The 23,481-nt window shown below is 36.3% G+C and overlaps 1 protein-coding gene across 4 annotated transcripts in view; it reads right to left on the bottom strand.

Annotated features, from left to right (window-relative positions):
• The window catches only part of COG6 (component of oligomeric golgi complex 6), a 141,435-nt gene that overhangs the window by 33,270 nt on the left and 84,684 nt on the right, over positions 1-23,481 (bottom strand). For 2 of the 4 annotated variants that reach the window (XM_054446212.2, XM_054446208.2), the window contains one exon: positions 7,872-9,553. The exons of the other annotated variants lie outside the window; for them this stretch is intronic. In XM_054446212.2, coding sequence (XP_054302187.2) covers positions 9,406-9,553 — 148 coding nt within the window. In that variant the 3' untranslated portion in view covers positions 7,872-9,405. Of the gene's footprint in view, positions 1-7,871; positions 9,554-23,481 lie in introns of those variants that run through there. 4 annotated transcript variants of the gene reach the window in all.

The following is a 23,481-nucleotide window of genomic DNA, read 5'->3' as shown; positions in this document are numbered from 1 at the left end:
TATTTTGTAGAGATGTTTCTCAGGCTGCTCTTGAATTCCTGGCCTCCAGCAATCTTCTCACCTAGTGCTGGGATCACAGGCATGAGCCACCGCGTCCAGCTCGTCTTTTTTTTTTTTTTTTTTTTTTTGAGAAGGCGTCTCGCTCTGTTGCCAGGCCGAAGTGCAGTGGCACAATCTCGACTCAACGAAACCTCCACCTCCTGGGTTCAAGTGATTCTCCTGCCTCAGCCTCCCAAGTAGCTGGGACTACAGGCGCCCGCCACCACGCCCGGCTAATTTTTGTATTTTTAGTAGAGACGGGGTTTCACCATGTTGGACAGGATGGTCTCAATCCCTTGACCTCATGATCCACCTGCCTCGGCCTCCCAAAGTGCTGGGATTACAGGCGTGAGCCACTGTGCCAGCCCTCGGTTGTCTTTTTATTGTTGAATTGCAAGAGTTTATTTTGGATACACAGCCGATCCTTGAGCAATACGGGTTTGAACTGTGTGAGTCCACTTATACATGGATGTGAAACCACCAGTGAATTCACCAGGGGAGCAATTCACTGGGCTTTGTTCTTGTTGGGAGTTTTTTTATTACTGACTCCATCTTGTTGCCATAGGTCTATTCAGATTTTATATTTCTTCTTGAGTTGATTTTCGTACTTTGTGTTTTTCGTTTGTCCACTTCCACTTGTTTACATATAATTATTAATAGAATTCTGTTATCCTTATTTCTGTAAGTTCAGTAATGTCCCATTTCATACTTTAGTAATTTGAGTCTTTTTTTTTTTATTGTTCAGTCAGCTAAAGATTAGTCAATGTTTCTATCCTTTCAAAGAATTAACTTTTGGTTTTCTTAATCTTCTATGTCATTTTTCTAGTCTCTATTTTCTTTGTCTCTGTTATAATCTTTATTATTTCCTTTTTTCTTGCATTAGGTTTAGTTTGCTCTTCTTTTAGTTTCTTAAGGTTATTGATTAGGTTAATTTATTTCTTTCTCTTTAAGGTAGGCTATAAATTTCTCTCAGAACTATTTTTGCTGCATTTCATAAGATTTGGTATGGTGTTTCATTACAAACTTTCATCTCAGAGTATTTTCTAGTTTCCTTTGTGATTTCTTCCTTGGTCCACTGGGTTAAGAGCATCTTGTTTAATTTCCACGTTAGTATATTTTAAAAATTTCCTTTTGTTGTTAATTTACAATGTCATTGTGGTTGAAAACATACTTTGTATAATTTCAATCTTTTAAAATTTATTGAGACTTGTATTGTGGCCTAACATATGGTCTATCTTGGAGAGCGTTCCCTGTGTATTTGAGAGGAATGTGTATTCTGTTGTTGTTGGGTGGATTGTTCCACTGATGTCTGTTGGATCTAGCTGATTTAGAATAGTTACTGAGTGTTCGATTTCTTTGTTATTCTTTAAGTCTTTTGTTGATTTTTTTGTCTAGCGTCCTTTCATTTCAGCTCCAAGTACTCCATTGAGCAATCACTTAGGGCAGCTTGGCCAACAATGAATTCTCAGTTTTTGTTCATCTGGGAATGTCTTAATTTTGCCTATGTTTTCACAGTTTTGCCAGATACAGACATGTTCCCCTGCCACTGCCGCCCCCCGCCCCGCCTAGAGCTCTTCGAATATACCAGCTAATGCCTTTTGGTTTCCACAGTTTCTGATGAGAAATTAGGTATTAATCTTATGGAGGATCACTTGTACATGATGAATTACCTCTCTCTTGGTGTTTTCAAGATTCCCTCTTAGCCTTTGGCTTATAACAGTTTGATTGTGATGTGTCCCAGTGTACATATTTTTAGTTCATCCAACTTGGAGCTCAGTGAACTTCTTGGATGTGTAATGTTGTACACCAAATTTCTAGTATCCTGACAATATTTCTTCAAATATTCTTTCAGACTCTTTCTCTTTCTCTCTGAGACTATTGTCTGTATATTGCTGATGGTGCTCCACAGGTCTCTGAGGCTATTTTCTTTCATTCATTTTTTTTTCTTCCTTTTCCTCAAACTGGAACATCTCAATTGACCCACCTTCAAGTTTTCTGAGTTTTTTCTTCTGCCTGCTCAAAATTGCTTTTATCCCCTATAATGTATTGTTTATTTTGTGTACTAATTCTCATGTCCAAATAAGTTTTTCATAATTTTTATAAAGTGTAACTTTAAATTATAACTTTAAAAATTATAAATTTATTAAAAACTTCCTTTTTATAATTGTATCTCTTTATTATATTCTGTATTTGGTGAGACACTCTTCTCATACTTTAGTTCTTCAGACTTGGTTTCCTTAAATCCTTGAGCATATTTAAAACAGTTAAAATCTTTGTCTAATAAGTTCAGTATCTGGGCTATCTGTTGGAAATCAGACTAGATTCTCTTGCCCCACCCTGTTTGTTGTTGCTGCCTTTTATAGCTGTGATTATATTTTAGTGACTTTCATGAACTAATTCTGTAAAATCTATATTCTTTGTCATGTGTGACCACTTATGTGTCTGATTCATTAGCTTAATTGTCAACTAATGATTAGATGAAGAGTTCCTTGAATGCCTAAAACCAAAAAATTGCTCACTCTTTGCTGAAGGACTCTGTGTGTCTGTTGGGACATGTCTTGGACACTCAGCTAGGCAGCTTCTAACTTTGCCTCTGCCTTCATTCCCTGCTTGTTCAGATCCTCAAGGTCAGGCAGAGGTGAGAGATTAGGGTCTCTCTGTTCGTTCGTGAACATGCACACAGTCCTAAACGTGCACAGAGCCTTCTAGATTCCCAGAAATATGTAAGAGTTTTTCAAAGTCTTTATGAACATCTCATTCCCAACCTTTCTTCCAAAGCTTTCTGGTTAGTTTATTGGTTGCTCCAACTGTTACCCATTGCTTCATGTAGCAATGACAGGTAAATGTTTTAAATAAATTCCCCACCCCCACCCCAGTAGAGGGTGAGTTCCATAATAGGCAAGATAAATGCCGTTTTTTTTTAATTATTATTATACTTTAAGTTTTAGGGTGCATGTGCACAATGTGCAGGTTAGTTACATATGTATATATGTGCCATGCTGGTGTGATGCACCCATTAACTCGTCATTTAGCATTAGGTATATCTCCTAATGCTATCCCTCCCCACTCCCCCCACCCCACAACAGTCGCCAGAGTGTGATGTTCCCCTTCCTGTGTCCATGTGTTCTCATTGTTCAATTCCCATCTATGAGTGAGAACATGCGGTGTTTGGTTTTTTGTCCTTGCGATAGTTTACTGAGAATGATGATTTCCAATTTCATCCATGTCCCTACAAAGGACAGGAACTCTTCACTTTTTATGGCTGCATAGTATTCCATGGTATATATGTGCCACATTTTCTTAATCCAGTCTATCATTGTTGCACATTTGGGTTGGTTCCAAGTCTTTGCTATTGTGAATAGTGCCACAATAAACATACGTGTGCATGTGTCTTTACAGAAGCATGATTTATAGTCCTTTGGGTATATACCCAGTAATGGGATGGCTGGGTCAAACGGTATTTCTAGTTCTAGATCCCTGAGGAATCACCACACTGACTTCCACAATGGTTGAACTAGTTTACAGTTCCACCAACAGAGTAAAAGTGTTCCTATTTCTCCACATCCTCTCCAGCACCTGTTGTTTCTTGACTTTTTAATGATTGCCATTCTAACTGGTGTGAGATGGTATCTCATTGTGGTTTTGATTTGCATTTCTCTGATGGCCAGTGATGATGAGCATTTTTTCATGTGTCTTTTGGCTGCATAAATGTCTTCTTTTGAGAAGAGTCTGTTCATATCCTTTGCCCACTTTTTGATGGGGTTGTTCTTTTCTTGTAAATTTGAGTTCATTGTAGATTCTGGATATTAGACCTTTGTCAGATGAATAGGTTGCAAACATTTTCTCCCATTTTGTAGGTTGCCTGTTCACTCTGATGGTAGTTTCTTTTGCTGTGCAGAAACTCTTTAGTTTAATTAGATCCCATTTGTCAATTCTGGCTTTTGTTGCCATTGCTTTTGGTGTTTTAGACATGAAGTCCTTGCCCATGCCTATGTCCTGAATGGTAATGCCTAGGTTTTCTTCTAGGGTTTTTATGGTTTTAGGTTTAAAGTTTAAGTCTTTAATCCATCTTGAATTAATTTTTGTATAAGGTGTAAGGAAGGGATCCAGTTTCAGCTTTCTACATATGGCTAGCCAGTTTTCCCAGCACCATTTATTAAATAGGGAATCCTTTCCCCATTGCTTGTTTTTCTCAGGTTTGTCAAAGATCAGATAGTTTAGATATGCGGCATTATTTCTGAGGGCTCTGTTCTGTTCCATCGATCTATATCTCTGTTTTGGTACCAGTACCATGATGTTTTGGTTACTGTAGCCTTGTAGTATAGTTTGAAGTCAGGTAGCGTGATGCCTCCAGCTTTGTTCTTTTGGCTTAGGATTGACTTGGCGATGCAGGCTCTTTTTTGGTTCCATATGAACTTTAAAGTAGTTTTTTCCAATTCTGTGAAGAAAGTCATTGGCAGCTTGATGGGGATGGCATTGAATCTATAAATTACCTTGGGCAGTATGGCCATTTTGACGATATTGATTCTTCCTACCCATGAGCATGGAATGTTCTTCCATTTGTTTGTATCCTCTTTTATTTCATTGAGCAGTGGTTTGTAGTTCTCCTTGAAGAGGTCCTTCACGTCCCTTGTAAGTTGGATTCCTAAGTATTTTATTCTCTTTGAAGCAATTGTGAATGGGAGTGTACTCATGATTTGGCTCTCTGTCTGTTATTGGTGTATAAGAATGCTTGTGATTTTTGTACATTGATTTTGTATCCTGAGACTTCGCTGAAGTTGCTTATCAGCTTAAGGAGATTTTGGGCTGCGACAATGGAGTTTTCTAGATATACAATCATGTTGTCTGCAAACAGGGACAATTTGACTTCCTCTTTTCCTCATTGAATACCCTTTATTTCCTTCTCCTGCCTAATTGCCCTGGCCAGAACTTCCAACACTATGTGGAATAGGAGTGATGAGAGAGGGCATCCCTGTCTTGTGCCGGTTTTCAAAGGGAATGCTTCCAGTTTTTGCCCATTCAGTATGATACTGGCTGTGGGTTTGTCACATGGGTTTTCCTGGGAGCTATCAGACAGATCAAATAAGGACAATCTGCAAATAAGGTCCATTCTGCTCTTTCTCATACCATGAATGTGGCATGTTCTTTTTAAGACTACTGCTGAACTAGGGAGCAAGGTATGGAACTGGCATAAGTTAAAGCACCAAAATGCTTGCTGTTATTACTAACATTTGGCTTTTTTCTTTTTTTAAGTAACTCAGGTTACTGTGATTTTTTGATTAGTTTCTAGAGTCCTGAAAAAGTTGACTTTGATCATTTTTTGAGGCCAGTTTTATTGCTACCTTTATGAAGGGACAAAATTTTAAAATTCCTTAATCCACCGTTTTTGCTCTCACCACACTATTACATAATTTTACATCTTAACCAAATAGTTAATATAACCCAATCATTATGATAATCTCAGACTGAAGAATGTACAGTTGTGGTTTGAAACTTTGTTTTCTGTGCTCTCAACCTCTTATACCAAGGACATCTGGCTGAATTATAAAGGATGTTATTAGTTCATTTTTAATTCTTGCCAACATGCACAAGCACTCTACCAAATTTCATGATGTTTATTTATAATACATGTAACTGTCTCTGTGCAAGACAGGGAATTCCTCAATGGGAAACACATAATTTGGTTATATTTTAAACGCTTATCACAAAGCCTACTACCTAGTATGTACTTAAGAAATGCGTTTAATAATAAGACTAATGAAAAAAAATAGCTCCCATATATTGAGTTCTAACTTTAGCCCAGGCCCTATGCCAAGCAAATTTCTAAACTATTTTTTAAAATTGTAAAATATATGAACAAAAGTTTATGTAACATATATGAAAAATTTTAAAGAATATTTAACAATACTAACAACCTAGCATAAGAATAAAACATTATCAGTAACTTCAAAACATCCTGTGTTTCCCTCTCCATAATCTTAAATTGTATTAATCATTTCCTATATTTTCCTTATACCTTTACCACATGTATATCTATGTATATTTTTTATACTTTATTAAACATTCTATAAAATGAGTATTATATTATTCTGATTTCTTTCTCAACACTATGTACTTGAAAACCATTCATTTTCTCACTGCTGTACTCCGTCATATGGATATATCTAAAGACATTTAAGCTAACATTATTCTGGATAGAATAGGTTGAAGTAACAAATCCCTAAAGGAAGGATTAAAAACAAAAGTATCCAGGATCAAGCCCTAGAGTATGCCAACTTTTAGAAATCATATAGAGGCAAAAGAGCCAGGGAAGAAGGTCAAAAGGGGGTTGGGCTAATGAAATGGGAGGAAAATTAGGAGAAAGTGGTGCTATGGAAGACTGGAAAGGATAGAATTTCAAACAGAAATGTGTAGAATGACACTGAGAGTTCAACAAATAGAGATACAGAAGAATCTGCTAGATCTGACAACATATAGCACTGATGAAAAGCTAATCAGGTTAGTTTCAGTGTAGTAGTGAGAGAATGAAACTATATTGGGATACTTTAAAGACAGAATGAGAAATAAGGAAGTAGATGACAGCATGTCTAAAACAGGAAAGGAAGCAGAGCAATGGAGGTGTTAGGATCTGAGTAGAGAGTTTTTAAAAATATTATGAACATTACAACATTATTTATGACATTGAGAATAATCCTACAGAGAGGCCAGTTGTTGCTGAAGCAAAAGGAAGGGATAACCCAAAGAGAGAAGGATCTAATAAGAAGATGAGAGATGCGAGCCAGAGCATAATGGAGGGAATATCCTGTCACAGAAAGAGAGATAACATCTCAAGTGCAAAACGAGGAAGGAGAGGAGATGGGTGTGATGTTTGAGAATAGGAAAATGAGGAAGATTAATCTAATAGTTTCTATTCTTGGTGAATTATGAAGGATATTAACTGACAATGTGGGTGAAAAAGTCCTCTGGAAACATGGAAAGTTAAGAGTAGAATTACAAAGCAATACTGAATGTCTGTCTTAGTTCATTTAGACTGCTATACCAAAATACCATAAACTAGGTGGCTTATAAAAACAACAGACATTTATTTCTCCCAGTTCTGGAGGCTGTGAAGCCCCAAATCAAGGCACCAAAAGATTTGGTGTCTAGTGAGGGCCCGCTTCTTCATTGATGGCTGTCTTCTCACTGTAACGTTACATGGTAGAAGGGACAGGGATCTCTTGAGCCTCTTGAATAAGGGTACTAATTCCATTAATGAGGACTTCATCCTGACAACCTAATCACCTCTCAAAGGACCCACCTCCTAATACCATCCCCTGAGGGGTGAGGATTTCAACATGAATTTGGGGAAACATAAACATTCCAACTACAGCAGTGCCCATTTGAACACTGTAATCATGAATTTCGAGTAAAGTCAATTAGTCCATTTGTGTCACCTTTTTCCTCAGGTAATATCCACCTGCTCAAATGAAGGCACAGAGAAAGAAATGGAAAAGTTCAACCACATAAGGGTTTTGCCATTCAAACACCTTTCCTCTCTGAAAGAAGGGCAGACATGGCTTTTTCAGGTTATACTTATGCCAAATGAAAATAGTTCAAAATGCAAACTATGGAGTAATAGCAAATTTAGGTGTTATATTAATGGATTATTACTTACAATGTTTTATTTTGCCTTAGCTCTCAAGATCATATATACCACATTTTGCCTGTGAGTATTTCACTGATTACCTCAGTTTTGCCCTATGTTGTATTTCCTTTTCCATTAGTGCATTTTCTAAAAACACATCAATAGGATATATATCTACAGGACAGCTGCAATAATTGCTGCTCTAGAAATATTTTAATATTTTATTTGAAAAAATCAGGTAAAAAGCACAATAAATTTTCCCTATAAGACAAAGGAATTCACTCATAGCAAGGTATCAATCTTCTTTCACTGTAGAAATAAATTATATAAAATTTAAGCTCTTGATTTATACTTTATTTTCTGTCTTTTATATATAACACATACTAATCGAAGGGAAAAAACTAAAAATACAGATTTATACCCAAATGGATAATGATTATATAATCATTCTTACTCCAAAAAGAATTGTATTAGGTATAAACATTATAAACTTCAGATAAATAGGTCATATTCTATAAATACTAATTTGTTATATACAACACATAATCTTCTACAAATACTAGTTTTATGTTATTACTTTTCAAAATATTTCAAACTAGTTATTTTTTCCTTGTGCTTCAATTTTCTCATTTGTAATTTAGGGACTTACCCATTTTTATAGATTTACTAGAAATTAAGTTTTTTTTGCTGACAAGAATGTCAAATCAGGCACACTGGGATTTATTCCTTTAAAAATACAGTCATTTTGAATCTTCCTAATAGGTAATGGTCTAAAGTCAGAGTCCAGTTACAACATGGAGATAAGACACACTGCCAATTGGCAACTCCTCCTCTGGCAGTTTCTTTCTCCACTGTTTGAGCAGATCATTGTTTCTTTGGTTTGAACACCAGATAAAATGTGTAGTTGGTTGGATTTAGGACCCATATTGTATGACAAATACCCATCTTTAAACACCAGACTTAGACACAGCTCAGGCTATCTACATGCTTGGAGCTCATTGGAAAGGCTGAGCTCTACCTTGAGTTCCATCGAAGGCTCCCACAGAGTGGAATCCACCCTGTTTAAATCACTTTTCTCTCTCCTTTTTTTCTAATTATTGCTGAGTGTATATTTAAAATTGCATAAAAATGTACACAGTCAAATATATACAGTATGATAAAGTAGAACAGAAAGGAGATTCACTGCCATATACAACAGGAGCACAATTCACTGTTATTTTTCTCTCTTTTAACAACTCTTTAAGGGCAGCTATTTTGGGGACAGAGACATAGGCTAGGTTCAGAAAAGCTACTAAGTATGCCTACTTATATTAATAAGAAAGCAAATGAATCTTTAGGTAAGGAGACATTTATTAGGTCATATCCTTTTACTAATTCTTAAATTTAGACAAATTTTTTATATGCTGTTAATTTAGAACTAGTCTTGCAAAAAAAATTCTTCAAACCTTTCATACTACTTTATGCTTCCTGAATACAGTGAAAACTGCAGAGCTGGAGAGATGGCTAGCAAAAAAATAGATCATCTCATTTAGAGTAGATACACAGCAATACTAGCTCAGGTCAACATGTTACTCACTTCCCTGTTACTGAGACCAAAAAAAAAAAAAATTATCGGGACTTACAATCTTATGATACAAAGAAAATTGTAACTATCAAATTATAAAGTAAAAATTCAAAGAATAAAAAATAACCTTCAGTGTTTTAGGGAGGTCATATTTTGCTAACACAATGAAATAAGATAATCAGGAAAGAAGCGTCTGCACTTGCTGCGGCGATCGGTGAAGAATGTTCTCTGGATCTTTGTATTCATTGATTGGATTCATCACAGCTGCATACACTTCACCATAGGCTCTGCAGACTAATTCTGTAGATTGTTTTACGATCTGCTCTCTATTGATAAGCAAACAAAATGTAAACACATCATTTGAAAAAAATATATTTACTAAGAATTGTAAGACAGTTTGACACTTCATTCAATACATTTCATTTTCATTATCATCACACATACACTATTTAAGAATCACTATATGGCTACACAGTTAATCCTGATTTTGGGATAAAATATAATTTTGTATTTATTATTTATTAAATCTTTCTCCATTACTATATAGGTTGCAGAGGGCATGGACTGTGTTTTGTTCCTGATATATATTGGACTGCTATATATTTGTGCCTGATATACAGGACTGCTAAATAAGAAACAAAAACTGTGACCCAATGTCAATGTATTTATTTTGCAAAAGTGGTAACGCATTAAAGAAAGATGCTTACAATTGTTCCAATTTATCAACACTTTTATCTCTCAGAAAACTTAAAGTAAACTGCTCTTTCACCTTATAGCTTTTACACTAACAACCACATCCCCTAGCTTTCTCTTCATCTCTCTATATCACCCCAAGCTAAAATGTGACACTTGCTTGCAGCAAATCACAGCTTTCTCACAAATATACATTTCTACAAAAACCCATAAAGAATGAGTCCTGCAAATGTTTACAAAATTATCCAGCTAGAAAAAACAGTATTGGTTCATTAAATGTGCAACAACTCTCTGCATAGTTCCATGACATTAACTTCCTGTCATCCCCAGCTACTCATACTATTCATGTATCACCATGAGAAGATGGTACCAATGGTACTCATGGTTCTCATGGTACTCATGGTACTAGCCATGAGAATACTGGTACTAATTTTCTGATTTTTACAAAAACTAAAAAAAAAATGTGTGTTTAAAGGTTTGCTTTGCTTCCAAACCTCCTTTTCTTGTAGTTTCCTACTTCTGTTAATGGCATAACAATGTTGTATCACTTCAGCTCAGGTTCTAAAATGACCTCTTGCCTGGAGTACACACAATCTCCTATCTATTCTTCCCTCTTTCAGTCTGTTCAATATTCAATCCATCCTAGGCACTATTGTTAGATTAATCTTGCTGAGGCATACTTTCTATCACATCTCTCTCTTACCTGGGGCTTTCAAAGAGCTTCAATGGCCTCTTTTGGTTTCAGAGAAGCCCAAATTCCTTCTACCATTCAAAAATTATCTAAAACTTTCCCTATCACTACTCTAATTCCAGTGCAACCCTTGACTGTTCTCTGGGCTCTGGTTTGCTGATCTCAGTTCCTTTGCTCCTACTTCATTTTCCTAGAATGCCTCTTTTCACCACTTTTAAATGCTCTTAATGTTCAGCAAAAATGTTCTCTCTTATCCATGAAGTCTTGTCTGATCTTTAGAGCTAGAAATAATTACTTCCTTTGTGGAATGTCCATGGCACTTCTTCTTTTCCTTTCATATAGCTTTTACCACTCCTAACTTACAATAAAGCTTCTACATTTTCTTGATGTTCAGATCCCAACAGCTTTGTATGAGGAAGGGGTTAGTTCTGCATCAAATGGACATGACTGCAATATAACCCAATTTCCAAAATGTACTTTAAAAATTGTTTAGAATTACAGAAATACATGTTGTTCATGTCTTATCTGCCCTACAAAATTTCAACTAACTTGACACTGTTTATGTTCACATGTCCCTTAAAACCCAGTATATTTTGAATATGATGGATGCTCAATAAATACATGTTCACTGAATGCTTGATGGAGAAAAATAACTTTTTCCTTATTTACAGAGTCCTGTTCTGGGCTCTTGAGCCACCAGTTTTCCATAAATGCTGAATCAGTGGTTATTTCAGGAAAACTGTTTCTTCACATAGTCAAGAGTACATGATTGTGACTAGCTAGATTAACGTAATAGTTATAGCAGTAATAGTAATATTGTGTTAAGTTGTCACACAGGTCAATGTCATGAAGTCACCATCAACAGAACACATTTTTTGTTTTTCTAGGAATTATGTTCTTTTTTGATAATAATGGATAGAATAATACATTTTTAAGACTATCTGTGGAAATATATGCATCTGTGGTCTAGAAAAGAAAACAGTTGGACGGAATAAGGAAAGAAGTCCACTTAAGATCTTGGAACATGTACACTGTTCTAATGGGGTCCAAACTCTTGGTGAGTTGGAGTAACTTGACATTTTCCAAAAATTGCTAAAGCTTCCAAAATGACAGTGAGTAGAAGAAAGACATGCTGAGTAAATTTTCTGAGCAGAGTAGACTGGTGCTACTGGTTGTACTACCTTTCTATTGAAAGGAAAGGGATGATGGTAGAAACTGGTTTAGAAAACTGCTTAACTAAATGAGGCTTGGAGATTTTTTTTTTTCTTTTTTTTTTTTTTTTTTTTTTGAGACAGTCTCACTTTGTCACCCAGGCTGGAGTGTGGTGGCATGATCTTGGCTCACTGCAACGTCTGCCTCCCTGGTTCAAGTGATTCTCCTGCCTCAGCCTCCCAAGTAGCTGGGATTACAGGCATGCACCACCATGCCTGCCTGATTTTTGTATTTTTAGTAGAGACGGGGTTTCATCATGTTGACCAGGCTGGTCTCAAAATCCTGACCTCAGGTGATCTGCCCACTTCGGCCTCCCAAAGTGCTGGGATTACAGGCATGAGCCACTGTGCCCAGCCTGGAGATATTTTTTGATCTATTGATTAGTGATCTTTCCTGTAATTAAATTTGCTTGACAATGAATGTAACAAAATAATGCAAAAATTATTTTTCATTAAAAACTACTAGAAACTAGTATTTTAAAACTTTGTTAGATATAACATACATTTGATATCCACTTTTGCAACAAGTCAGATACTGGATTTTAGAAAGTGTTCTTAGTTCTTTTCTAAGCACAATAACAGATTTCTGAGAAGTGTGTAAAGCATTCATTACTTATGCCTCATAATCAAGTCTATACTCAATCTCAATACAGCATATATTTGATTGTATATAAGGAGTACACAAAAATAAGGCTATTCCTTCTCATAAAAAGTATAAAATAAGAATAATGTACAATTATAAATATTGAATATGATATTTAAAAGTTCAGAGTAACTTGTAAATGTAGTATTGTTGAAACTTCTGAAGTAGTGAAATTTAAATTTCATTTTCAAGTAACAGTGATAAAAAATTTAAAATTTACTGAAATTTAGTTGTAACTTGACACATTTGTTTCTAAGCTATATAAATTAGCTCACGAATGTCTGTAACTAACAATACAGCTGAAAATCCATTGTAAATCTGCAATAGATAAAATAAAGCAGTACCATATAAACACAGATAATTAAATAAAATCAAGCCCATTAAAACTAAACAAGTGTTTAAAATTCATTTTAAATTTTGGTGTTAGATGGTATAGTATGTCTTCAATCTGTTCCTCAGCTTAAAAAGCCACTGAGATATGGAAGGGGTTAAAAAAAGAATATGCATATGGTGGAGAAGATGAAGAAAGCAAAGCCGGTGGATAAAAAGAAATCTTCATGTATTACATGAAGGAAGGAGGAAGGAAAAAAAGCAAAGAATAAGGAACTGCTCCTCCTGGCCTGCTAACTGCCTGCTAAAGCCAACAGGATAGAAATAAAAAGAAAAGGGAGATTCTCTAAAGTGAGTCTGAGTCAAACTCAAATTATAAAGACCATGAACTATGGCTGACAGTGTGATTCCACATTTCTGAACAAATATGAGCTCATTTATCCCTACCAAAGCAACAGGTTCCTACACTCACTTTTATTAAGTATTTTCTAATCAGTTCTATACGGTACAGTAGAGATAAAATGGTATAGAGGAGTAAATTACTGTTAGAAGGCTTACATTCTAGTTGAAGCTCTGCCACTTATTATTGCCTTGAACAAGTAATTTAGCCTCTCCAAGACTGCTTTCTCCACTATAAACCAAATATTGAACTAGTTAATCTTTATAAGGTACTTTGAGCTTTTAAGCTATATTATTCCATTGAGAGTTAAGAGTATTTTAATGAGTTATTGTTTTAAAAAAACTACCTACATGAATAAATACATCACACATATATACATATACATTATTTTAGGGAACTAAGTTTCCCAAAATGTGATTTATAAAAGCATATCAGTTATCTGTATATAAATGAATGTTTCTATAGTGCTAAAACCACTATATTCTCTTGCCAGTTTAATATATTTTTATTTACAGTAATAATTACTATGTAAATTCATCCTTTATCTTAAAAAGCATATTAAGTATCTGTCTATCAATCAACTGATCTATCTATCTATATTGTCTGCCAGCCTGCCTGGTCTTAGCCCAAATTATTCACTAATTACTAATAGCACATATGAAATACACAGTCTCAAACAATAATGAATCATTATAGTAACAAATAATCAATGTCCAAAATGTAAAAGTTTCAAGGATTCTATGACTAAATCCAAAATGACCAACAAATCATCTCAGTTCAGTCATATGCTTCTGAAAGTTGGGAATGTCTTTATCAACTAAACACCCTATGTACAGGCAGTGAAAACAGTGAATTTTGTTGTTGTTGTTGTTGTTAGCAGTGCATGCTGAACACTGGTTCTAGCATGGGCATGCACTTGATTTTACTTACTATTTTGATCAATCACAGCCTAGCCCATAGCTGACGGGGAGTACTTTCAGGACTGTTTCTGTCCTCTTGCTTTTCACAACACCAAAATATATGCAAAAAGACCAGTTGAAAGGGGGAAGTAACTTTTTTTTTTTTAATTATACTTTAAGTTCTAGGGTACATGTGCACAACATGCAGGTTTGTTACATAGGTATACACGTGCCATGTTGGTTTGCTGCACCCCATTTACTCATCATTTACATTAGGTATCTCCTAATGCTATCCCTCCCCTACCCCCCACCCCATGACAGGCCCCGGGGTGTGATGTTCCCTGCCCTGTGTTCAAGTGTTCTCATTGTTCAGTTCCCACGTATGAGTGAGAACATGTGGTGTTTGGTTTTCTGTCCTTGGGATAGTGTGCTTAGAATGATGGTTTCCAGCTGTATCCACGTCCCTACAAAGGACATGAACTCATCCTTTTTTTATGGCTGCATAGTATTCTATGGTGTATATGTGCCACATTTTCTTAATCCAGTCGATCATTGATGGACATTTGGATTGGTTCCAAGTCTTTGCTATTGTGAATAGTGCCTCAATAAACATACGTGTGCATGTGTCTTTATAGTAGCATGATTTATAATCCTTTGGGTATATACCCAGTAATGGGATCACTGGGTCAAAAAACTAGTTCTAGATCCTTGAGGACTTGCCACACTGTCTTCCACAATGGTTGAACTAGTTTACACTCCCACCAACAGTGTAAAAGTGTTCCTATTTCTCCACACGCTCTCCAGCATCCGTTGTTTCCTGACTTTTTAATGATCACTATTCTAACTGGCGTGAGATGGTATCTCATTGTGGTTTTGATTTGCATTTCTCTGATGACCAGTGAGTGATGAGCATTTTTTCATGTGTCTGTTGGCTGCATAACTGTCTTCTTTTGAGAAGTGTCTGTTCATATCCTTTGCCCACTTTTTGATGTTTTTTTTTTTTCTTGTAAATTTGTTTAAGTTCTTTGTAGATTCTGGATATTAGCCCTTTGTCAGATGAGTAGATTGCAAAAATTTTTTCCCATTCTCTAGGTTGCCTGTTCACTCTAATGGTAGTTTCTTTTGCTGTGCAGAAGCTCTTTAGTTTAATTAGATCCCATTTTCCTACTTCGGCTTTTGTTGCCATTTCTTTTGGTGTTTTTGTCATAAAGTCCTTGCCCATGCCTATGCCCTGAATGGTATTGCCTAGGTTTTCTTCTAGGGTTTTTATGGTTTTAGGTCTAACATTTAAGTCTTTAACCCATCTTGAATTAATTTTTATATAAGGTGTAAGGAAGGGATCCAGTTTCAGCTTTCTACATTTGGCTAGCCAGTTGTCCCAGTACCATTTATTAAATAGGGAATCCTTACCCCTTGTCAGGTTTGTCAAAGATCAGATGGTTGTAGATGTGTGGTGTTATTTCTGAGGGCTCTGTTCTGTTCCATTGGTCTATATCTCTGTTTTGGTACCAGTACCATGATGTTTTGGTTACTGTAGCCTTGTAGTATAGTTTGAAGTCAGGTAGCGTGATGCCTCCAGCTTTGTTCTTTTGGCTTAGGATTGTCTTGGCAATGTGGGCTCTTTTATGGTTTCATATGAACTTTAAAGTAGTTTTTTCCAATTCTGTGAAGAAAGTCATTGGTACCTTGATGTGGATGGCATTGAATCTCCAAATTATCTTGGGCAGTATGGCCATTTTCACAATATTGATTCTTCCTATCTATGAGCATGAAATGTTCTTCCATTTGTTTGTGTCCTCTTTTATTTTGTTGAGCAGTGGTTTGTAGTTCTCCTTGAAGAGGTCCTTCACGTCCCTTGTAAAGTTGGATTCCTAGGTATTTTATTCTCTTTGTAGCAATTGTGAATGGGAGTTCACTCATGATTTGGCTTTCTGTTTGTCTGTTATTGGTGTATAGGAATGCTTGTGATTTTTGCACATTGATTTTGTATCCTGACACTCTGCTGAAGTTGCTTGTCAGTGTAAGGAGATTTTGGGCTGAGACACTGGGGTTTTCTAAATATACAATCATGTCATCTGCAAACAGGGACGATTTGACTTCCTCTTTTCCTAATTGAATATCCTTTATTTTTTTCTCTTGCCTGATCGCCCTGGCCAGAACTTCCAACACTATGTTGAATAGGAGTGGTGAGAGAGGGCATCCCTGTCTTGTGCCAGTTTTCAAAGGGAATGCTTCCAGTTTTTGCCTGTTCAGTATGATACTGGCTGTGGGTTTGTCATAAATAGCTCTTATTATTTTAAGATACGTTCCATCAATACCTAGTTTATTGAGAGTTTTTAGCATGAAGAGCTGTGGAATTTTGTTGAAGGCCCTTTCTGCATCTATTGAGATAATCATGTGGTTTTTGTCATTGGTTCTGTTTATGTGATAGGTTATGTTTATTGATTTGTGTAGGTTGAACCAGCCTTGCATCCCAGGGATGAAGCCAACTTGATCTGGGTGGGTAAGCTTTTTGATGTGCTGCTGGATTCAGTTTGCCAGTATTTGATTGAGGATTTTCCCATCGATGTTCATCAGGGATATTGGTCTAAAATTCTCTTTTTTTGTTGTGTCTCTGCCCGGCTTTGGTATCAGGATGATGCTGGCCTCATAAAATGAGTTAGGGAGGATTCCCTCTTTTTCTATTGATTGGAATAGTTTCAGAAAGGATGGTACCAGCTCCTCTTTGTACCTCTGGTAGAATTCAGCTGTGAATCCATCTGGTCCTGGACTTTTTTTGGTTGGTAGGCTATTAATTATTGCCTCAATTTCAGAGCCTGTTATTGGTCTATTCAGAGATTCAACTTCTTCTTGGTTTAGTCTTGGGAGGGTGTATGTGTCGAGGAATTTATCCATTTCTTCTAGGTTTTCTAGATTATTTGCATAGAGGTGTTCATAGTATTCTCTGATGGGTTCTCTGATGTATTTCTGTGGGATCAGTGGTGATATTCCCTTTATCATTTTTTATTGCACCTATTTGATTCTTCTCTCTTTTCTTCATTAGTCTTGCTGGCTAGCAAGACTAGCCAAATCTATCAATTTTGTTGATCTTTTCAAAAAACCAGCTCCTGGATTCATTGATTTTTTGAAGGGTTTTTTGTGTCTCTATCTCCTTCAGTTCTGCTCTGATCTTAGTTATTTCTTGCCTTCTTCTAGCTTTTCAATTTGTTTGCTCTTGCTTCTCTAGTTCTTTTAATTGTGATGTTAGGGTGTTGATTTCAGATCTTTCCTGTTTCTCTTTTGGACATTAAGTGCTATAAATTTCCCTCACACACTGCTTTAAATGTGTCCCAGAGATTCTGGTATGTTGTGTCTTTGTTCTCATTAGTTTCAGAGAACATCTTTATTTCTGCCTTCATTTCGTTATGTACCCACTAGTTATTCAGGAGCAGGTTGTTCAGTTTCCATGTAGTTGTGCAGTTTTGAGTGAGTTTCTTAATCCTGAGTTCTAGTTTGATTGCACTGTGGTCTGAGAGACAGTTTATTGTGATTTCTGTTCTTTTATATTTGCTGAGGAGTGCTTTACTTCCAACTATGTGGTCAATTTTGGAATAAGTGTGATGTGGTGCTGAGAAGAATCTATATTATGTTGATTTGGGGTGGAGAGTTCTGTAGATGTCTATTAGGTCTGCTTGCTGCAGAGCTGAGTTCACGTCCTGGATATCCTTGTGAACTTTCTGTCTCGTTGATCTGTCTAATGTTGACAGTGGGATGTTAAAGTCTCCCATTATTATTGTGTGGGAGTCTAAGTCTCTTTGTGGTCTCTAATGACTTGCTTTATGAATCTGGGTGCTCCTGTATTGGCTGCATGTATATTTAGGATAGTTAGCTCTTCTTGTTGAATTGATCCCTTTAGCATTATGTAATGGCCTTGTCTCTTTTGATCTTTGTTGGTTGAAAGTCTGTTTTATCAGAGACTAGGATTGCAACCCCTGCCTTTTTTTTGTTTTCCATTTGCTTGGTAGATTTTCCTCCATCCCTTTATTTTGAGCCTACGTGTGTCTCTCCATGTGAGATGGGTCTCCTGAATACAGCACACTGATGGGTCTCGTCTCTTTATCCAATTTGCCAGTCTGTGTCTTTTAATTGGGGCATTTAGCCCATTTACATTTAAGGTTAATATTGTTATGTGTGAATCTGATCCTGTCATTATGATGTTAGCTGGTTATTTTGCCCGTTAGTTGATGCGGTTTCTTCCCAGCATCAATGGTCTTTACAATTTGGCATGTTTTTGCAGTGGCTGGTACCAGTTGTTCCTTTCCATGTTTAGTGCTTCCTTCAGGAGCTCTTATAAGGCAGGCCTGGTAGTAACAAAATCTCTCAGCATTTGCTTGTCTGTAAAGGATTTTATTTCTCCTTCACTTATGAAGCTTAGTTTGGCTGGATATGAAATTCTGGGTTGAAAATTCTTTTCTTTAAGAATGTTAAATATTGGCCCCACTCTCTTCTGGCTTGTAGAGTTTCTGCTGAGAGATATGCTGTTAGTCTGATGGGCTTCCCTTTGTGGGTAACCCGACCTTTCTCTCTGGCTGCTCTTAACATTTTTTCCTTCATTTCAACCTTGGTGAATCTGACAATTATATGTCTTGGGTTGCTTTTCTCGAGGAGTATCTTGGTGGTGTTCTTTGCATTTCCTGAATTTGAATGTTGGCCTGCCTTGCTAGATTGGGGAAGTTCTCCTGGATAACATCCTGAAGAGTGTTTTCCAGCTTGGTTCCATTCTCCCTGTCACTTTCAAGTACACTAATCAAACGTAGATTTGGTCTTTTCACATAGTCCCGTATTTCCTGGAGGCTTTGTTTGTTTCTTTTTACTCTTTTTTTCTCTAAACTTCTCTTCTTGCTTTATTTCATTAATTTGATCTTCAATCACTGATACCCTTTCTTCCACTTGATCAAATCGACTATTGAAGCTTGTGGATGCATCACATAGTTCTCGTGCCATGGTTTTCAGCTCCATCAGGTCATTTAAGGTCTTCTCTACACTATTTATTCTGGTTAGCCATTCATCTTTTTTCAAGGTTTTTAGCTTCCTTGCAATGGGTTCGAACATCCTCCTTTAGCTCAGAGAAGTTTGTTATTATGTACTTTCTGAAGCCTACTTCTGTCAGCTTGTCAAAGTCATTCTCTATCCAGCTTTGTTCCGTTGCTGGCAAGGAGCTGTGATCCTCTGGAGGAGAAGAGCCTCCTAGATATATAACTAAATGGAGATATTATTCTCATTTTAAAATATGTTCAAAGAAATTCACTGTATTCTAAATAATTATTTAAAACTGAACTGAGATAAGAAATGAACTGCTTACTTCTAAAAATCAGTGAGCTTGTCATTAATCTGTACTTTAGGATTTTGGTTGCCATAACAACATGATACAACTTTCATCATTACCATAAACCCAGAATTTCCAGAAATAGATTATTTCAACATCAGGTTCTGTGATCACTAAAATTGAGTTTTATTTTAGCACCACAGTTAAGAGTGCAATCAAATGTGCCACAGGAGAAAAAAAGGCGTTAAGCCTAAAAGCCCGAGAAGAAAAGATGATAATATCCTTATGAATAACAGATTAGTTAAAATTTTGATTTTTCTTCATCACCATATAAATATAAGAAATGTCACAATGGGTCAAGACAATTTTTCATTGTCTTTCATTCTAGGTCAGCTATGTGTCTATAATGAAATTAAAGCATATTTTTTATGAGGCCAAGCTACATATTTCAGGTAAGTGTCATCTATCCTCATATATGCCAGATGTCTATGAGCATTCTTTAAAAATAATAAAATAATCTCAACACAGAAAGAGCTAATAAAATACAGTATAGTCTAGTGTTGAAGAGAATAGGGTCTAGAATCAGAAATGTTGGATTCAAATCATGGCTCTACTTCTTACAAATTTTTTAACCTTGATTCAATTACTTAACCTTTCTAAACAATATCCTCTTTTAAATTCATCGAAAGAATTGAACTAAGTAATCTATTAAAGGATCACTCTGAGTGTTCAGCTTAGGCTGCGGGGCTTGGGTGGATAGTGGTGGAGAGGGCAAGAGTGAAAATGGAAAAGTTCAGAGGTTAATGTGATAAACCAGGCACAGATGATGCCACCTTGGGCCAGAGTGCTAATTGTGCAGATGTTCAGAAGTATGAGTCCTCTCTCATATACTTCTTAGATAAATATTTAATGAAACGATTCCATGAGAATTTTGATTAAAGTTGGAGTTATTTACAGATTAACCTGTTACACTAGCAAATTTTTCAGTCTATGAACAGAGTATGCCTATTTAGTCAGATCTTTTAGAATTTTCAATAAATTTTTATAAGTTTCATTATATAATTTTCCATGTATATTATCAAATTTATTCCCAGGAAACAATCCTGTGACTATTATAATAGAGTCTTTCACTTTTCGTTGTTATAATTAGATATTGTTGGTATACAGAAAAGGTATTAATTTTTGTATGTTAATTTTGAATCTGGCCAAGTAACAACTCTATTTTAGTTCTATTAGTTTGTTAATTGTTTGCCTTTTTTGTTTTTGGTACAGACATTTAAAATTAATAAGTTTTATTAATTCTTTTCAATATTTATGACTCATTTCATTACAATGTCTAGAAGCTCCAAGGTAAACAGATGTGACAGTAAGTATGCATATCTTGTTTTGAACTTTAATGAAAAGGTTTCTAATGTTTCATCATTAAGTATTATGTTTGCTGTAGATTTTCAATATTCCAACATAGTGTCATGGTACTCTTCTCTAACTGGTTTATGTAGTAAATTCAAGTAAGATTTTTCTTTGTATGCTTTGGCTATGGTGTTTCCTCTCTTGATGCAATGGAATGTTTGATTTTTTTAAATGATTTTTTATATCTTGCAGGCTTTTTACCTAAGACCTACTTAAGCATGACTTTTATCAATATAAAACATTCCCCTTTGACTTCTTATTGACTTACACCCTGAATTCAATTTTGCCTGTTAATATTGCAACTCCTTCTTTCTTTGTATGCCACTTTGTTGTAAATGGTCTCTTGTTAAGGGCATATAGGTGAACTGCTTTTTTTTTTTTTTTTTTTTAAATCTAAACTGACACTCTTGTATGTTAAAATAGGGTAACTTAAGTTATCCACATTCATTGTAAAAACTGATTTAGCTTGGAATTTATAAAGAAAAACTTGCTATGACTTTTCTAGTTCTTGCTATGAACTTTCTAGAACTAGAAACATCTAGTTTGAGTTCTTACGTTCATCTACTTAGGATTTCTTATTTCCTTTTTTGCTCATTCTTACATTAGTTTCATGAATGTTTTATCCGTACTTAAAAACAATGTGTATTTTCTATAGTTTGTGTGTAGTATTTTAAGTATTTCTATTAGGTAAAGATTGGTAGTACTTTTCAACTATGAAGCATCATGTTAATTTCCTATTTTTTTGTATCAATTACTGAGAGGAGTATGTAGAAATATCTAACTGTATTTCTTGATATAGCTATTCATCATCAATTCTGTAAGCTTATATTTCATGTTATTTGCAGCTCTGCTATTAAACGCACAGATATACTACTATATTTTCTTCATGTATTAATCCTATTGTATTAGAAAATGTCACTCTTTATCTCTCGTCTTATTATCTGTCTGTGGTCAAATTTTTCTTATAGTAATATAGCTACTCCAGCTTTATGATTAGTGCTTGCATGATATATCTTTTGTCATCCTTTTAAACTATCTCCACCTTTATATTTAAAATGGACATTTTTATAGATAGCAGATAGTTGTACCATGCTTTTTCATCCAGTCTAACAATTCTGTCTTTTAGTTCGAATGTGTAGTACTTTCACATTTAGTACAGTTACTTATTAGGCTGCAATTAAGTCTATCTTCCTGCTACTTGTTTCATACTTGTCTCATTTGTTCTTTTACCCTCCTTTTTCACCTTCTTTTGATACAATTACTTTTTAAAAATTCTATTTGTTCTTATCTATTGGTATGCTAAATAACTTTGTTTCAACGGTTGTGGGAAGGTTTACAATCTACCTCCAATCAATATTATATATTTCATGGATAACTTAATATCCTTACAATATTACAACACCAAACTTCCACTTCCCTCCCACTGCATCTTTTGCACTTTTGTTGTCATATGTTTTATGTGTTTAAAATTCCACAATTAGGAGAAAGATGAGCAAATAGAAGCCTCCAGCGATCGTCCCCCAAGCAGGAACGCCAAATTGAACAACTATCTACACAAAAAATTACCTTCCTAAGAACCAAAAATCAGGTGAGCAATCATAGTACTTGGTTTTAACATCATATTAAGGAAAGAGGCACTAAAGAGGATAAGAAAGATAGTCTTGAATTGCCTACACCATCCTTCCCCTAGTCCCTGGCACTGGCAGCATGGCGTGGAGAGAGAATTTATGTGCTTGTGGAAGGGAGAAAAAAGAGTGATTGTGGGACTTAGCACTGGAATTTAGTGCTGCCCTGTCACAGCAGAAAGCAATACCAGGCAGAACTCAGCCAGCATCCACAGAAGGAGCATTTAGACCAGCACTAGTCAGAAGGGAAGCCTCCATCCCAGCGGTCAGAACCAGAGTTCTGGCAAGCCCCACCACCATGGGATAAGGTGCTCTGGGATCTGAAATAAACTGAAGGGCAAGTTTTGGGCCATAAGGGCTCTAATTCCTGGGCAAGCTTCTGTGCTGTGCTGGGCTTAGAGCCAGTGGACTTGGGGTGCACGTAACCTAGTGAGACACCAGCTAGGGCAGCCAAGGGAGTACTTGCATCACTCTTCCCGCAACCCCAGGTGATGCAGCTCGTAGCTCCGGGTAAGACTCCTTCCTTCTGCTTGAGAGAGAAGCGTGGGAAGGACTTTGTTTTGTATCTTGGATGTCAACTCAGCCACCTCAGAACAGAACACCACATATAACAGATTCCTAAGGTTCCTGACTCCAGGCCCTGCATCCCAGACAGCTTCTCTGGACCCACTCGGAGACAAGGGAAACTCACTGCACTGAAGGGAAGGACACAAGCCTCACCGATTCATCACTTGCGGACTGCAGAGCCCTTGGACCTTGAGGGAACATAGGCAGTAGTCATGCAGTGATCCCTGTGGGCCTTGGGCAAGACCCAGTGCTATGCTTGCTTTGGATCTCACCCAACGCAGTACCAGTGGTGGTGCCACAAAGAGGCATGTATCACCACTCCCCCAGCTCCAAGGCAGCTCAGTACAGAGAGGGAGACTCTATTTGCTTGGGGGGAAAGTAAGGGAATAGAACAAGAGTCTACGCCTGGTAATCCAGGAAGTTGTGGGTGGCAAGCCACCCAGGCGCCGAGGCAAGAGACAGAGGACACAAGCTGTCCCA

Source organism: Pongo pygmaeus, chromosome 14 (assembly GCF_028885625.2).
Source record: "Pongo pygmaeus isolate AG05252 chromosome 14, NHGRI_mPonPyg2-v2.0_pri, whole genome shotgun sequence".
Lineage (NCBI taxonomy): Eukaryota > Metazoa > Chordata > Mammalia > Primates > Hominidae > Pongo > Pongo pygmaeus.
The sequence above is the reverse complement of the archived record's forward strand: the minus strand, read 5'-3'. Positions and strand labels throughout refer to the sequence as shown.